The sequence below is a fragment of the Apium graveolens genome, chromosome 10, assembly GCF_009905375.1.
Source record: "Apium graveolens cultivar Ventura chromosome 10, ASM990537v1, whole genome shotgun sequence".
Lineage (NCBI taxonomy): Eukaryota > Viridiplantae > Streptophyta > Magnoliopsida > Apiales > Apiaceae > Apium > Apium graveolens.
The window spans coordinates 77931303-77950063 of record NC_133656.1 but is presented as its reverse complement, the minus strand read 5'-3'; the positions used below and the strand labels follow the sequence as shown (position 1 = coordinate 77950063).

The following is an 18761-nucleotide window of genomic DNA, read 5'->3' as shown; positions in this document are numbered from 1 at the left end:
ACTTGTATATTATGTTAATTTACAAGTTGGGGGAGATTGTTAGATATATTTGATAATGTCATGGCTAATATGTTTTATGTTTAGCTTTCAGATCTTACTGAACAGGATAAATCAGTACTTAACTGTTGATCAGTACTTATACTGGAAGTCAGGACTTAAGGATATCAGTACGTATGTTATCGGGAGATAATCATCAGAAGATAGATATCAGAACTTAAGTGCTGAAGGATAATCAGATAAGGACAGTAGCTGATTAAAGGAAAGAAGATTGAGATAAACATAAGAAGAGATATGCATGAAGAAGGAATTCCGTGAAGAATGGAATACTTGGAAGAAAAGATATCTGATTGATATATTTTAGGAAGCAGAATTATATTCCATATCAATTAGCGATTATCTTGTAACTGTGTAGTATATAAACACAAACATAGGGTTTACACTATAAGTGTTATCATTATTAGAGAAGATTATTCATTGTAACCCTAGCAGCTCTCGTGATATTTGTTCATCACTGAGAGATAACAGTTCCATACTGCAACAGAGTTTATTGTTTCAATAAAGTTTGTTTTCTTTTACTTAAGTTCTTAAAGTTCGATTTGAGTGTACTATACACTGTATTCACCCCCCTCTACAGTGTGTGTGTGACCTAACATAGCAAATGAAACCCGGATAGTATAACTTTTAATATAAATCCATTTAAAACGTAATAAAATACCCGTTGGATTGTATTGGATCAAAAAAAGGTTACTTAGCCGCTAAGTAACTGCAAAAACGATCCAATTTAATACCTGTTTTGGAAAATCACCAAAACCGGGCTTCTTATAAAATACTTTATATGAAAATAATGTAATAATATCTCGTCTTTCGAGAATATGGGTTTTATTCATCTATAAAATGATTATCGTATCGGACATTTTACACCGGGACACGTACAGGTCACACTGTACTCCGGATTGAAAAAGTCAAAACACTGAAAATGTCCGGAAAAATCATATTAGGTTAGGAAGGAGTTTTCCGAAGAGTTTCGAGTTGTAAAAATGTGAAAACAGTTGAAGTTGGACAATTCCCGACTTTATAAATTTGTTTTATAAATATCAGAAATTAATTATTAAACCTAAAAATCCTTATAAATTCATACAACAATCCAAAAATTTACAGAAAAATACCATAATTATCTATACTTTATTCAGAACTTAGTAAAAAGCAAAGTACTTACACTTTATCACAGATCAACACCCAAATATCAATAGCAATCATCAAATAATTCACCAAAATTCATATATTAATCAAATGTTAATTATTTATTGATAAAAATAATTGCACGATATTTCCCGGATATTACATCCTTCTCCCTTAAAGGATTCTGTCCTCAGAATCACGCTAACGAATAAATACTGATACTTTTCAAGTATCTCACTTACAATTTCTCGGGTTGACCTCTCAATCTTTACAACTTTTCATAAACTTTAAATCACCATATCAATCATTCTTCAATAGCCTCTCGCTGACACAACATTCTATCAGTTGCTCAATCAACCTAACTCAAGTCTCTCTTTTATACATAATGTGGCTAAATTACTCTTCCTGGTTATCCACATATAAACATCCTATACTCTTGCCACACCTGTGACGATACAGCTTACTCACACATAACCTTCCTGTCTTTCATACTGTATCAAAAGGACCAACATAATGCATACTGATCTCTTTTCTTCCTAACTCTAAACAATCATGTTTATGAATGCTTTTACTTTTACTAATTCTTTCACTTCATTTTTCACGTATTTCTTTGTTCAACTCTCCTAGCTTGTAATCGCTTTCGAGCGCATTCATGGCTCGTTAATTGTTCCCTTACCAATTGTTCCCTTACCAACTGTTGCAAACTGTATTTAAATATTGTCTTTATTAAAAGAAGAATTACGTTTATTAGTGTTTGGTTGGTGGCTGAAATAAAGATCAAAGGTGGTGTTTTAGAGTGGAGGAAGGTTGTGTATAATGGTGGATGAGCTTGTATGATGACTTTAATAAAGAATTGGGTTTTCTTTGCTTTCAACTGGCAACTCATGTCTCAAACAAGTTCTTACGTTCCGTATTTATAGGGATCAAGTCTCACGTAATTCTTGGAGAACAAGTTACATGGCTAGGATTAACTCATCTCCAAATCAGGCCTTCAGCCAATTAGTCACATACATCCTGGCCCACCCCACACGACTTGTACAATCTCGTGGCATCTCCGCATTTTCTTCCGCGATTATAAGAAAGTTTCGTAACGACCCCAAATTTACGAATAACCCAACCATCTATAATTCATAATCCATGATGCAGCTAAAATTTTCATGATGTGAGCCGGTTTGATCACCTCGGCTCACATCAACAAGAATCATTTAGAAAGTGGAGAGCCTATTTGACAGTATGTCAATTCCTCATTAGTTTGCTTCAGCTCGCATGACCCTTTCATGCGAGGCGAGCCCATCTGGCCTTTCCACTATATGGTACCATATGACATGTTCATGTGTAGCGAGCCCACGAGCCCAGCTCGTATGGCTTATCTATTACCAGACAAACCTCAATGCAGTGGACCTTCAAAAGATCATCACGTTGTGGGTTTGCAGCCCACCTCTTAGTAAATAAAGCAAAGTATGGGCCCATGGGCCCAGTTCGTACTTTTCATAAATTTAGGCCCAATTTGTCTTTTGGCACATCAAATATTTTATGCTTGTAGGGATCTATTTAGGGCCATGCCCAAAAATGGGCATAACGCTCCTATGTACAAAGATGAATAGATAGTAATATGGATGGCATTATGATTTTTCTTGCCTTATTCGAAACGTATTTTTATGATTTAATATATTAGTGATGATTACTTCAATATATTATTGTGGCATTCTTTGTTGCAAGACGTGAAAATGGATGAATTTTGAAATATTGAGAGTTGCAAGAGGTATGATTTAATGTATGATCTTCATCAGGGGAGCACCTCCAACTCTGAAACAGCCATGTGCACAGACTGCCAAAGGCTGTCCCCACATGCACTCACCTTCAATGTGGAAACTTCACATCGACATTATGCACAAAATCAACTAGTCTTATGCAACTATTATGCCCATTGATAGGATATAAACAATATCGCTAAGGTTTAGTCCTGGTCCAGCTTAATCCAGCTTCAATCCGGTCTTGATCCAGACCAGTCTAGGAGCAACCATAAGATGAGTCCCTATACGGTATCGAAAGGACTGGATGGAGAATATAAATTATCACTCCTGACACAGTCTAAGTTGAACAACTAAAAGTGACCCCTTCATAGTCCATGAAATTTCAAAAGCAAATGGACATATGTACTATTTGGAAACTCTAACATTAAGTACATTTATCGACTCTTCACAGGCAAGTATTTAACATCAAACCGATATATTTAAATTGTATATTCCAATGTCTGACAAAAAAGGGTATATTCCCATGATTATACCAACATTAGCGGCTCTTTTTTCTCTCATAAAGAATTCTAAAAAAAATACCCGAAATAATTAAAGACATTAACATTTTACTTCTAGTCATAATAAACATGTTAAGTCAAAAAATATATGAACATTGATTAAAATGTTAGATGTAGAGGGGAAAGAAGTCGAAATTAGATTTACATCATCAAAAATTACCTTATCTCAAAATTGCACACAAAATTTTTGGGGTTTATACAAAAACTACATTCGAGATAAACGAGCTCCTATTCAAATTCAAAATGATGATTTTATGAAAATGTAGTACTCTTTTAGAATTCAGTTGTAAAGTTATTACAAGAGGAGTTTTCATACCATAATCAAAAGAAAAGTAAAACACTAACGATGGTAGCATTTTAGAAAATGAAAGGTATCATATTGTTGTGTCTTGTGTGTAAAGTGGAAGGTGGTGATGCAATCAAACTTTCACAAGCTGCTCCCCCATTTCTTTCCTTCAAATTCTGCATTTTCATATGACAGTTGAGTATCAATATCCTTTCACATAATTGAGAAAGGAAGTTACCTTTGAGAACAAGGCAGTTACTTTGAGAAGTTAGTCGTCATTCTCAACATAAACTTATTCTGACAAGGCAATTACTTTGAGAACATGATATTATACTCCCCTATTCCAGTAGTACTTAAACATTGTGCCATACATGGGCCAACTTTTCTTCCAGTGCTATTTTGGGCATTTTGATCACAAGTTCTGCTAAACTCAGAGGCGGATTTAGCCTAAAAATACTTCCCAACGGATTTTTTTTTCTAACACCAAAGAATGAACTTAATATATTAAAATTCAATTTTTCATTAAAGTACATTAAAAAGTCAAAATATGTACATAAACTATTAATCAAAATGTCATAAGACAATGTTACTAGATAGTACTAGTACATGATAGTATCTAAATTGAGCTCTACGATCTCCTGTAGATTCAAAATGATCTATCACAGCTTCCGAATCAATATCATCCGCATTTTCCTTTTCAATGTAAAGTATCATACAACCGGAAAGAAATTCATCATCCATTTTGTTTCTTAGTCTTGTTTTTATAATTTTCATAGCCGAAAATGCACGTTCAGTAGTTGCAGTGGAGGATGGAAGTGTCAAGACTAAACGTATCAACATATCAACCAAAGGAAAATTTTTGCCAATCCTGTTTCAACTAATCATCTACATACTTGTGCAAGAGAAGATAATTCTTGGAAATCTTTATTAGAAACTACTTAACACTTATAATGATCCAATTGCAACTTTAAATCTCTTACCTCTGATGTGTCAAATTCTTCAGGGTAGAATTTCTCTACAAGTTTGCAAATGATATCCATATCGAACTTCTCTAACTTATGTTTAGGATCCAAGAAAGAACTCAGAACAAGTAATTCTGTGTTTTACTCCGTAAACCTATCATTTAACTCCATCATCTGAACATCAATAATTACATTAACATATCAAAATGATAGTCATGATCATTAATAACAACATTGTGTTGTTGACAACCACGATCAGTGCAATTGAATAGGGTGCATCCATATTAGGCATGAAAAGGCCCTGAACGTCACCAAATGAAAAAAATTAAGCCAACCATGCTCTCTTAGTTCTTGAAGAAGTGTCTTTGTACTGGAAACCAAATTCATGGCATTGACAATATCTTGTGATTGTCTTTGCAAGGCTTGAGAAAGTAAATCATTTATTCCCATAATTTTGTTAGTGAGCAACAAACAAAACACAAAATCAAATTCTCTTAATAACTTAAGAAAACCTTTTGCATCACCTCTTATACTTCCATCAAGCTCTTTATCGCTCATCATATTTTGAAAAAGTTGACTAACTTCTTTAAACATATGAACCAAAGTATTGACCGAAGCAAAGTGAGAACCCCATCAAGTCATACCTTCTACGGATGTGATTAAGACCTTTTCCAGTTTCAAGATTTCCATCTGCTAAACCTTCTGAAATTTCTGCTTTTTGAATTTCTTTTAAAAATTTGTATATTTGGATGAATATCCGACAAAATTAACAATAGAGCTTAGCATTTGAAAAAACAATTGCATATCAGGCACATCTTTAGCACATGCATTCAAGGCTAAATGTAATTGATATGCAAGACAATGAGTGTAGTATGTATATGGATAATCTTGAAAAATAATGTCTTTAATCCATAAAACTGACCACGCATATTTCTAGCTCTGTCGTACCCTTGACCACGAATATTTTGAACTTGGAGTTTGTTTGTAGAAAGCACAAAACATATTTAATTTTTTAGATTAATAAAAGTAGTGTCTTTTTTCGCTTACAATTTCAAAGAATCTTTCTCGAACAAATCCTTCATCATCAACAAACCTGATAATAATTGCTATTTGCTCCTTATGAGATACATCAAGTGATTCGTCAACCAAGATACAAAACTTGGCATCTCCAATTTCTTGACGAATTTTATTTCAAATTTTAGTAGCAAAGATATCTAGAATCTTCTTCTGAATCGAATGTGCAATGTACATGGCATGTTTGGGAGCATTTTAAAGAAAAACTTTTGCAATCTCATCATTCATATTTGTAAAACTCTTAATTATCTCAATAAAATTTCCTCTACTATTAGAGTCGGAAGATTCATCGGGGCCTTTAACAGGCAAGCCTTGTTTGCCCAAATATTTCACAGCTGCTATTGTTATTTCTAGACGCAACCTATTTTGCCTTATAAACTCTAGTGAAAGTTTGTCAATCACTCTATCAATGTGTTGCGGAGTTTTTAATATAGTAGCCCAATCCTGAACATTCTTTCCATAAAAAGAAGTGATTTATCCCACATGTTGCTCACAAACTCCTTTCTTCCCTGATATCATTCTACTTCAATTACAACATCCAGTAGTAGTAAACAAAAGAGATTTGGGTGGATTTATTTCAAAAAGAAAACAAGGGAAGCAGAATACTCTATCTTTGGCTACTGAATACTCCAGCCAAGGAAATAATGTAAACCATCGATGTTGAAAATGACGGTTATCACGCCCATCAGAAGTTGGTGGATAGTTTTATAACTTAGGTTGGCAAGACCCTAATTGTAGATACTCTCTTCGAATATGATCTTATTTAATCACCGAAAATGAACAAATTGGAGCGCGTAATCCAGGATCTGTCTGAATCGAAGGCTCCTCGGGAACATCATCTTTAATTTCCGTGTTACTTGTATGCAAAGAATCAGGGGGCTTGGAAGGCAATGTAAAATTTGATTCAAGTGTTCGAGTGTTATCATCTTTCTTATAAAAAGAGAAAAGCGACTTCATTCGCTTCTTGGGAGGTTGATTAGACATCCTATATTATATTTATTTATGCATAAATAAACAAAAGTTTAGAGAAATAATCTAATCAAATGCTACACTTGAAAATTATAACCAAATCTAAATCACAAGCAAATATCAAGATAACATAAATTAATGTAAAATAACACATGCAAGTAAGTTTTACATGATTCTATTGATACAAATATTCAGATTCTCTTTTGCAATTTTTGATAAAAATAAAGTATGAAATTACCTTGTTATGGTGAATTGGTGATTGATTACTGACTAGACGTATATATTCTCTAATTTCATCCCAAAAGATTCAATATGAGACTTGAAATTTCATATCATTGGCGCTCCTCTTGTTATTCTTCCCTCTCTGATTGTCTCTGTCTCTCAGTTGTTTTATTCAGTTTTATAAGAATAAATAAATAGATATGACTTTTATCTTAAAAAATTTACTCGGCAGTAATTTATTTTTTTTCCCACTAAAACCTATGAAAATTTGCCTAGCTGGAGCTGGGTGCGAGGAGCTCCTCGCACCATCCACCTCTGGTTAAAATTGACTAATAACCAACTTATTAACTAAGAGCATTTCCAATTAGATTAACTAAATGGTGTGTTATCCTCCAATACTAATCATTCTCTATATACAATCTTTAGGTGCTTTCTCATTTTAAAATTATATATTATACCAAGATTAAAATTATAGATTAGTCTAGCCTTGTTCCATCTGCTTACCATAGATTTATTTTAATACTCGCTAATGCATAATTAATGAGGATTGTGTATTCTTAATATTAATGAGGATTGTGTATTTTTATTCAGGACTTTACGATCACATGTAGTGCAACATATTTATAGCATACTCCGTATAAACTTCTACCATTACCAAACTTCGTCCAAAAAATAAACTGAGAAAACTGATTCAATATTTCAATGCACATGGAAGTTTCTGAGAGAAAGGAACCAATTGCACTTTAAAATGCACCCCCACCGAGTCAGCTTGTGACTCTTGGATGCCTTAAGAGAGAGAATTCTCAAGACATACACATAATTTCCAAACTTACAACCATTACTATAATACATAATTTCCCCGATATAAAAATTATGAAAATATGGTCGAAGCATTTGTAGATGATGTCACTGCTGGACTGGTTAGCAAGCTTATTTCACTTGTAGCTAATGAAGTCATTCGGGCTTGGAATCTTGATCGGGATCTGGACACACTCCGCAAGAGATTTGAAATCGTTGCTGCCCTCTTGGACGATGCTCATGCCAACAAAATAAACATGTCTACTTCCCATACATGGTTCGAGCAACTTGAAGCAGTCGCTAATGTTGCTGAAGTTTTTGTGGATGAACTTGCCTAGGAAGTTACTCGTAAAAATGTGGAGAAATATTGTAAGGTATGGGATAGCTTCATTCCATCTAAACAATCTTTAGTATACAGCCATAAAGTGGCTCGTAAGATCACATCTATTCATGCTTCGTTTGACTATTTTGGTACGAATATTCTATGCAGGGGCTTGTGTTTTGGGTGATGTGTTACCTTACATTGCATATTTGACTATTTTGGTGTTAAATACTAATGGAAATAGTAACAAGGATATTGATGAGTTGCCAAAGCCGCTATAAAATATGAAATATATCAAACATCTCGATATTCATGTTTTCAATGTAAAGTGCCTAGCTACAGTAGACAGTTCTATAACTTGAAGACATTAAAAGTTTGGGAACTTAAAGAGCTCCCAAAAATGTTTTGTAACTTAATTAACTTGAGACATTTGTACATTGAGAATTTTAATACAAAAAGATGCTTATTTAATGGGATAGAGAGGTTAACTTCTTTACAAACGCTACCTCATTTTGTTGTGGGTAAAGATAAAAATTGTCTAATTGGACAACTGAAAAGGCTACACAAACTTAGACGTGAAGTTAAGCTCTATGGCCTTGGTGATGTGGCAAGCATGGAAGAAGCAATTAAGGTAAAACTTCACGTGAAGTCTAATGTTCAGATCTTTTTGTTAAACTGGTACACTTATGAAAACAAAAGGATTAATAGTGAACAGGAGTGTGCAATTGATGGATTGGTGCCTCACACAAATCTAAAAGAACCGAGAATCGAGTGGTTTATGGGAAAGAGGTTGGCATCATGGCTTACAAAGATGACCGACTTGGTGAATATCAAGTTGAGTGAGTGTCCAACATGTGAAGATCTTCCATCATTAGGTCACCTTCCTCAACTCAGGGAGATGACAGTTTTCAGGATGAAAAATGTCAGAATTATCGGGAGTATTTGTGGGTCTGCAGGAAAAGGTACAACAAAGTATCTGACTTTGACAACACTAAGATTAATGTATATGGTAGAGTTAGAAGAATGGGTAGAACCTGATATAAGTAGACTTAGTGAAGATCAAGTATTTCCTAAACTTGAGGTGTTGGAAATAAGTCGTGTTCAAAGTTGAAAAGAATATCGAATAGTTATTTTCCTTTATAAAAGGGTTTGACAATTCATGATTTAGACAGCAACAAGATGATACTAGAACCAATAAGCATAAAGGTGATCTTTTTGAATGCTGACCCTGTATCTGAAGGATTTTAGAAATATAATTCTTAATCTTTGATGCATTTGGAATTAAGAAACTGTCGGGGATTGACACGTCTGACAGTTGGTGTTGCTCTTGAGAAAATGGAAGTAGATCAGTGCCTTAATCTAACTTGTATCAAAATGGTTGAAGAGAAATATGCCCCTCTCTTTTAGATTTTTCACAAAGTGTAAGTTCCACAATAGAAGTTTTACATATAGATGAAATTCCTCGGGGCTTCTCTTTTTCTTTAATTTCATTTCCTAAACTTGTCAGTTTAACACTGTTGGGAGAAGGGAAGTCAAAGTTGGAATTTGATGATCATCTTATAGGTTAATTTTAAGAATAAACTAGTTGTTATTAATTTAATTTAGATGTATTAGAATTAGATAATATTTTTTTATTAATACCTGCAGCATGGGGTTGCAGTGCGTTACAACTTAGAAGCTGGTGTCACTGAACCTCCAATGAGCAATAGATGATAGTTTTTCGTTATGCTAGTTAAATATGACTTCAACGAAAGCATCTTAACCATAACGGTGTTTTTGATTGCATCAATTTACAACTGAAGCAACAAAGTATAAATAGAGAAAGTCTCACCCACAAATCATTCTACAATTACACTATCGAATTCAAATTATGACACGAGTGTACATTTATGCTATAAAACCATCACACTTAACAACCTGACTCCACTACGTAGTCCCACACTCTCACCCACATATTAATGAACAAAAAAAGTAAGGGTTACTCATTCAACCAATCCAACCGGATGAAAAATTTTGGAAAAAAAAACAAATTCCGAAAATTATTAGCTAAGAGCATCTTTGATCATATTGATAAATATCTAATCATTCTCTTATAAGATTAAAAATATATACTACTCTAGCCTTGTTCCATCGACAATGCATAGTTGATGATTATAGGATTGTGTATATTAATCAATTCAGGACTTTAGGATCACCTAACATACTCTGTATAAACTATAAATAAATTTATTGCGAAAGAACCAAGGAAACTATTATTTTAATACATGAATCACAATGATTTGATGAGAATAGTAAAACAGGCGACCCCTTAATGGAAGCTTCTAGAAGAAAGCTTCACCAAGTGTACTTGTGACTTTTGGGTACCTTAAGAGATAGTTCATACAACCATTACCAAAAACCATACAATTTCCTCAAGATAAAAGCTAAAAAAATATGGTCGAAGCAATTATTGGCGATCTTGTTACAAGATTGATGCGCGAGCTTATTACGCTTGTACATGATAAATTGATTCAGGCTTGTAATCTTGGGCAAGATTTGGACACACTCCATAAGATATTTGAAATAATTGATGCCCTCTTGCATGATGCTCATGCCAAAAAATTAATCATGTTTATGCCCAAGAATGGTTGAATAAACTTGAAGAGGTCGTGAATGTCACTGAAGTATTTATGGATGAACTTGCTTATGAAGTTACTCGAAGAAATGTGGAGAGTCCCCTTAAGGTATGGGAAAGCTTTAATCTTATAAAAAAACTTTATTTTACCATTTCAAGGTGGCTCGTAAGATCAAGTCAATTCATGCTTCATTTGATCAAATTTTTAAATGGGCTGGAGATCTCGAATTTCATGTTGTTGAGCATGTAAATTATACTGTCCAACCGAGAGACTTCTGCACCACGCATTCTTTTGAAGACAAACTTTCATAGTAGGAAGAAACAATGATATATCAAATCTAATCCAAATTGTGTGCAAAAATAATGAACACGATTTGTATGTCGTTGCTATAGTAGGGATGGGAGGTCAAGGCAAGAGGATGTCAAGGCAAGACAACTCTTGCTCGCATGATTTTTAATAGTGATGATGTCATTAACAAGTTCCGGGAGAGGATTTGTATTATTATATCAGATGAATTTAAACTCATTAGTATTTTAAATGATATATATTGTACTGAATCAGTTCTAATTTGTAGGTGTCTACATTTGTTGATATGGAAGAAGATGAAACTTTTGACGCATCACTTCTCAGACATGCAGATGCAGTGTTGGAGGAGCGTACTGCTGATGACGATGTAGTTATAATAAGAGGAACCAAAAATTCAAGTACAGTAAGTGATTTTCTTTTTAGCGTACTAGTTTCTGCCAACTTGAAATTTCTACAGGCTAAATGTATATTGGGGTTAATGTTTTGTGCAACTATTATCTCTTCAAATCTCTTTAAACTAAAATTATCCTAATGTATATGATGTGTGCTACACCTGGCTTAACATACTCCTGGTCTTGAGTTCCCACAATCACCAACTATCAATGTCAATGATTTTCTTTCATTGTCTTTTGTATTATGTTAACCTAAAAATTAGTTAATATGAAGTGAAAAATAGAGTGTTATTGATGTGTGTTACTGTTTAGCCCAATTCACGGTTTCCACCCTGAGGTATACTTCCAATATCCCAGGTTTTGGCTTTCTAATTCATGTCGACGTCACTTATTGTTTCTAACTACAGTGGTGTTTCTAATTCCTTGAAATTGATGACATGACAAAATTGGTAATAAAAGCTAAAATAGCGGTTGTTACCTTGAACCGTGGTGATGGTAAATGTATGTCAAATTTGTGTCAAATTAATTCTATTTGTAAAATTAAATGCTTTAGTTACTTTTATTATTCTCATCAACTTTTCTTTATTAAAGGTAATATTTTTGCAAGAATATTGACAAGTCGGGCAATTTCTTGCTTGCTACAATTAAAAGGTGCAATGATACATGGAGGTAAGGGGAACCGGGGGACACGTGTCTCTCATAAAATTAAATTTTATATTTTTTATCATTAATTTTTTAAAAATTATATTAAAATGTCCGTCAACATTCAAAAATATAAAGATGTATTTTCAAAATTTGTCTGATATCCCTCTAAACTAAAATTTCTGGATCCGCCCCTGGCACTGATCCCCGCCATCAAATAATGCATACAATTCCTCAGAAAGGCATAATTATAAACTCCATAATTGCAACCATTAGCACAATTCATATAAATTCCGTAACATAATAAACTAAGAAAATATGTCTGAAGCAGTTGGAGCTGATCTTGTTGCTGGACTGGTTAGCAGGCAACCTCGTTTCACTTATAGCCAATGAAGTGTTGGAAAACGTAAATGGGCTTACTTTGATTTTTCTACCTCACGACCAGGTGTATATGTGTGTACGTGTGCTGTGAATAATATGAACAGGTGATGGTAATACAAAACACAAACAAGCTTTATATATATAATAGCTACAGCTTTTTAATACATGCAGAGAGAGCTTCGGCTCTTTCTTTTCCTCCGTTTTTTTTATCTGGTGTATATCTATTACATGCACAATAACAGCCTTTTATAGGCTTCAAGTTTTCATCCTTACATCACTGCATACCTCATATTTTTTATCCTTATACATATTAATAACCTTCCCTGTTTTAAGGCTTGATTCTTGATATTTGGTGGCCAGCTTTCTTTGTTTGCTTTGGTCGATAGACTCCAGTATTAAGGTGCATGATTTTCTTTGTGCAAGGTTTTGTGTTTTTTACTTCTCTTTGCGCCTACCATATTTTCTGGATGCTAGTCAATGTCTTCATACAATATTCAACATGCTACTGCCAACCTAAATGCCTACCGCTTATTTTAATATATGGATACACCTATTTGTAGTTATAACAGCCACCTTAATTATTTGAGGGTTTGAATTCTAACACTCCCCCTCAAACCCGACTCTGCATTCCGAGCTTCACTTTCATTTTTCCAAACATGTCTGGCTTCAACGGCTTTGTAAAAATATCTGCCAAATTTTCTTCAGTCCTGCAATGCACCAATTCCACCATTTTGTCATTCACCTGTTCTCGAATAAAATGATATTTTATGTTGATGTGCTTGCTTCGACTGTGGGAAACTGGATTTTTCGCGAGAGAAATAGCAGATTTATTATCCACATAAATAGTAACCGGATCATCCTTGGCAAGATTTAACTCGCCCAATATGTAGCCTAGCCACATAGCTTGACATGCGCATGCTGCTGCTGCCATATACTCCGCCTCACATGTTGACAGAGCCACTGTCTGTTGCTTCTTTGATGACCATGAAAATATTGCTGAACCGATATGAAAAACATATCCCGAAGTGCTTTTCCCGTCATCCAAGTCACCGCCATAATCACTGTCTGAGTAGCCAACTAATTTTGAATTTTGAGAATGCATGTAAAACAGACCATGATCAAGTGTACCTTTTATGTACCTCAAAATTCTTTTAGCTGCCATGAAATGATCTTGCTTCGGCTTCTCCATGTACCTACTAACCAGTCCAACTGCGTACATAATATCTGGACGAGTGAAAGTTAGGTACCTCAGACTTCCAACCAAACTTTTGAACAATATCGGATTTACCGACTCCCTTGTTGAATCAATTCTGAGCTTTATGCTTGCTTCAGCTGGCGTGCTCACTGGCTTGCATTCTTCCATTCTGAATTTCTTTAAAATCTGTTCCGCATATTTTTTCTGTGACATAAAAATACCGTCTTTGCTTTGCTTTACCTCGACTCCAAGAAAGTACGACATTTGACCAATATTTGTCATCTCAAATTCGTTAGTCATAACTTTCTTAAAATCATCAAACATACCAGGGTTGTTTCCAGTAAAAATCATGTCATCCACGTATAAGCACACGATCATAATATCTCCCCCTGAATTTGTTTTCGTGTAAAGTGCATGCTCGTAGGGACTCTTCACAAAACCATTTTTCTGGAAATATTCATCAACCCTTGTGTTCCATGCTCTCGGAGCTTGCTTTAAACCATACAAGGCTTTCTTCAATTTATAGACTTTGTTATTCTGGCCTTTCTGAACATATCCTGGTGGTTGCTCGATATAGACTTCTTCTTCAAGATAGCCATTCAGAAATGCAGACTTGACATCCATCTGATAAATCTTCCACTGATTCTGAGCTGCAATTGCTGTAAGCAGTCTTATGGTATCAACTCTTGCAACTGGAGCAAATACCTCGTCATAGTCAATTCCATATCTCTGCTTGTAGCCTTTAGCCACTAGCCTCGCCTTGTATTTTTCCACTTCACCATCCTGATTTGTCTTTGTCTTGTAGACCCACTTGACACCAATTGCTTTGTGTCCTTCTGGAAGAACTGTGAGCTCCCAAGTGTCATTCTTCTTGATTGCACCAATTTCTTCATCTATGGCTTTATTCCATTTGCTTTCTTCAGAAGCTTCCTCAAATGTAACTGGATCACACTCAGCCATTAAGCAAAACAATGAATAATCAAAGGTAGTTTGTACCGGACTTGTTGCTTCATATATATTATCCAAACTCCGCATTTTCCTTGGCGCTCCCCCTGAACTGCTGCTTCCTCCAGTCGATGGTGTCGATGCAGGAGTTTGTTGATTTGGACTTTGGGGAGGAGTTGGATCATCATCTTCATCATCCTCAATGTTGGAATCATTACCGTCATCATCATCATCATTAAAGAACAGACCTGCAACTTTTCTTTCTTCGTCGCTCCATTTCCAGTAGTCTGATTCATCGAACTCAACATCTCGAGAAATGATTAATTTCTTCGTGAGGGGATTGTAGAGTCTGTACGCCTTGCTTCTTTTGTCATATCCGGTAAAGATGCACTTCTCGCCTTTATCATCCAGCTTCTTCCTTTTCTGATCTGGAACATGTGCATATGCAATGCACCCAAAAATTCTGAGATGTCCAACAGATGGTTTGCTACCACTTCATGCTTCATTTGGAGTTTTGTTTCTGACACTTTTAGTTGGACAACGATTCAACAAATAAACTGCACATAGAACGGCTTCAGCCCAAAAAGTTCTCGGCATATGCTTTGCTTTGACCATGCTCCTTGCCATGTCAAGAATAGTGCGATTCTTTCTTTCTGCAACGCCATTTTGTTGAGGAGTATATGCCGCTGTCAACTGATGATTGATTCCATGTGCTCTGCAGAAGCTTTTAAATAAATTTGAAGTATACTTGCCTCCTCTGTCTGATCGGAGTACCTTCAAATAATGACCACTTTGTTTTTCTGCCAAAGCTTTGAACTCCTTGAATTTATCAAGAGCCTCCGCTTTTTCTTTGAGGATATACACCCAACTTTTTCTGCTAAAATCATCAATAAATGTTAGGTAATACCTATTACCTCCAAGTGATGGAATATCAAATGGACCAGCAATATCTGTATGGACAATCTCCAATGGCCTTCTGGCTCTCCATGATTTTCCAACGGGAAAACTTTGTCTGTGTTGCTTCCCCTTAACACATGCTTCACATAAATTTTCTGGTTCATTGATTTCTGGCAAGCCGTCCACCATCTTCGTCTTTGACAACAATTTTAAACCAGAAAAACCAAGATGACCATATCTTAAATGCCATAACCACGAGTCATTTTTAATGACCGTCTTCAAACACCTCTGCATCTTCGTCTGTATATCAAGTGTAAACAAACGATTCTTTGACATCTCCACATCTGCAATTAATTCTTGATCCCGATTTCTGATGACGAGAGAATTATCCTGCATCTGTATATAATGTCCTTTCTCCACAAGTTGGCCAAGACTGATGATGTTACTTTTCAAAGCAGGTATATGGTAAACATCATTAATAAACTTTTTCTCACCATTCTTCAATACAATCGTAATTGTACCTTTACCTTTGACTGGAATCTTCGATAAATCACCAAACGTAACTTCTCCGCTGATGGTCTCGTCTATCTCTGTAAATAAATCTTTATGGCCCGTCATGTGGTTGCTTGCACCAGAGTCAAGATACCAAACATTTTTTTTGCTCTCCTCGTCGCCTTTATAAGTGAGGAACATAGCAGTGCCAATATCTCTGTCTTCTTTTGCTGCTGCAAAATGACTTCTTTCTTCCACTTTCGGTGATCTACATTCATAACTGAAATGGCCAAATTTATTGCAATTATAGCACTGAAATTGAGACTTGTCACCTCGTTGAAATCCTCCTCATCCTCGTCCTCTAAAATTCTGACCACGGCCAGATGGACGATAACCTTCAGTGTTCTGGCTTCTGTTGAAGGACTGTCTTCCACGTCCTCTTCCACCACGGTAGCCACCTCTAAAGCCACCTCTTCCACGACCAGAACTGCTACTGCTTGAACTTTCACCAATGGACACCTTACTTTGCAACGCCTTTTCTAAATGGCTTGTATCATCATACTGGTTCATCCGCTGCTCATGCGCTTGAAGTGAACCAACTAGCTCATCAATGGAAATTGTGGACAAATCTTTTGACTCCTCGATAGAAGTAACCACGTAATCAACTTTTCTCATCAACGAACGGAGTAATTTTTCCATGACCCGAACATCATCGAGACTTTCTCCATTTCTCTTCATCTCATTTGTCACTGTTTTTAAATGAGTAACATATTCACCAATATTTTCTGAGGCCTTCATTTTAATATTTTCGAACTCGCCACGAAGAACTTGGAGCCGCACCTTTTTTACTTTCTCCACGCCTTGGAATGATTTCTGCAAAATCTCCCACGCATCTTTTGCTATTTTTGCATTTGAAATTTTTTCAAAGGTTGATTCGTCAACTCCTTGAATAATTGTATATAACGCCTTTTTATCTTTTTTCCGGGTCTCTTTCAAAATCATCTTCTCAGCAATTGACAGGGCTGCTTCAGCGGCTGCATCTGTGGGCTCGTCATACCCGCTTTCGACAATATCCCAATTATCGTAAGAACCGAGTAATACCTTCATTTGAATACTCCAGTTCCCGTAATTTATACTCGTCAATTTTGGAATATTTGGTTGCACCATCGTCGCCATTTTTCACGAACGGAACCTTAGCTCTGATGCCACTTGTTGGAAAACGTAAATGGGCTTACTTTGATTTTTCTACCTCACGACCAGGTGTATATGTGTGTACGTGTGCTGTGAATAATATGAACAGGTGATGGTAATACAAAACACAAACAAGCTTTATATATATAATAGCTACAGCTTTTTAATACATGCAGAGAGAGCTTCGGCTCTTTCTTTTCCTCCGCTTTTTTTTATCTGGTGTATATCTATTACATGCACAATAACAGCCTTTTATAGGCTTCAAGTTTTCATCCTTACATCACTGCATACCTCATATTTTTTATCCTTATACATATTAATAACCTTCCCTGTTTTAAGGCTTGATTCTTGATATTTGGTGGCCAGCTTTCTTTGTTTGCTTTGGTCGATAGACTCCAGTATTAAGGTGCATGATTTTCTTTGTGCATGGTTTTGTGTTTTTGACTTCTCTCTGCGCCTACCATATTTTCTGGATGCTAGTCAATGTCTTCATACAATATTCAACATGCTACTGCCAACCTAAATGCCTACCGCTTATTTTAATATATGGATACACCTATTTGTAGTTATAACAGCCACCTTAATTATTTGAGGGTTTGAATTCTAACATGAAGTGGTTCAGGCATGGGATGAAAACTTTGAGACACTTCACAACATATTTGAATTAATTGGTGTTGACTTTCATTATTATCATTCCAAGAAAATATCCATGTCTCCTGTCGGAAAACAGTTCGACCAACTTGAAGATGTCGTTAATGACACTGAAGCTTTACTGGATGAACTTTCATGCGAGATATGGAGAATCGCCATAAGGTACGGAATCAGTTCTTCCTTCCTTCTAAAAATATTTTAGTATATCGTCGGAAAGTGGCTCATAAGATCAAGTCTATACATGCTTCATTTTAAGAAATTTTTAAATGGGCTGGAGATCTCGGACTTCCTGTTAAATATTTAAATTTATATGTCCAAATGAGTAACATCTGCAACACGCCTTTCTTTGAACACAAAACATTAGTAGTTGGCCGAGAAAAGGACATATCAAATCTTGTACAAATTGTTTGCAAATGTAGTGAACATGATTTACATGTCCTTTCTTTTAGTAGGGATGGGAGGTCAAGGCAAGACAACTCTTGCTCATATAGTTTTCAACAGTGATGATGTCATTAACATGTTCCGGAAGAGGATGTGGGTTACTATTTCAGATGAATTTATACTCATTAGTATTTTAAATGAAATGGTAGAATCACTTACTTCAACCAAGTTAGGCTTGAAAAACCCACAAGAAATTGTCTATGAGCTTCAGAAAATTACAAAGGGAAAAATTTTTTTACTTGTACTTGATGATGTCTGGAATGAGGATGCAGTAAAGTGGAAGGACTTGAGAAATTCTTTGCTAGGAGTAAATGGTGCTAAAAGAAGCAGTGTAATAGTTACAACTCGTAACCAGAAAGTAATTGATACCCTGTAAAATTTTGTTTATTATCCGGTGGAAAAATTGCAAGATGATGATAGTTATGAATTGTTCAAAAATAGCATATTCAGATGGAGGAGTCTTAGATATTGAGCCATTTGCAGAATT

At 35.3% G+C, this 18761-nt stretch overlaps 1 protein-coding gene across 1 annotated transcript; it reads right to left on the bottom strand.

Annotated features, from left to right (window-relative positions):
- Positions 1-16339: 16339 nt before the first annotated feature.
- LOC141690687 (uncharacterized) lies at positions 16340-17167 on the bottom strand. Its single transcript, XM_074495463.1, has one exon. It carries the CDS (start codon positions 17165-17167, stop codon positions 16340-16342), a length of 828 nt encoding a protein of 275 aa, XP_074351564.1.
- Positions 17168-18761: the final 1594 nt, after the last annotated feature.

What these genes read in the sequence shown, in the direction of transcription:
- LOC141690687 (XM_074495463.1), bottom strand. Translation starts at nt 17,167, where the DNA reads ATGGCGACGATGGTGCAACCAAATATTCCAAAATTGACGAGTATAAAT.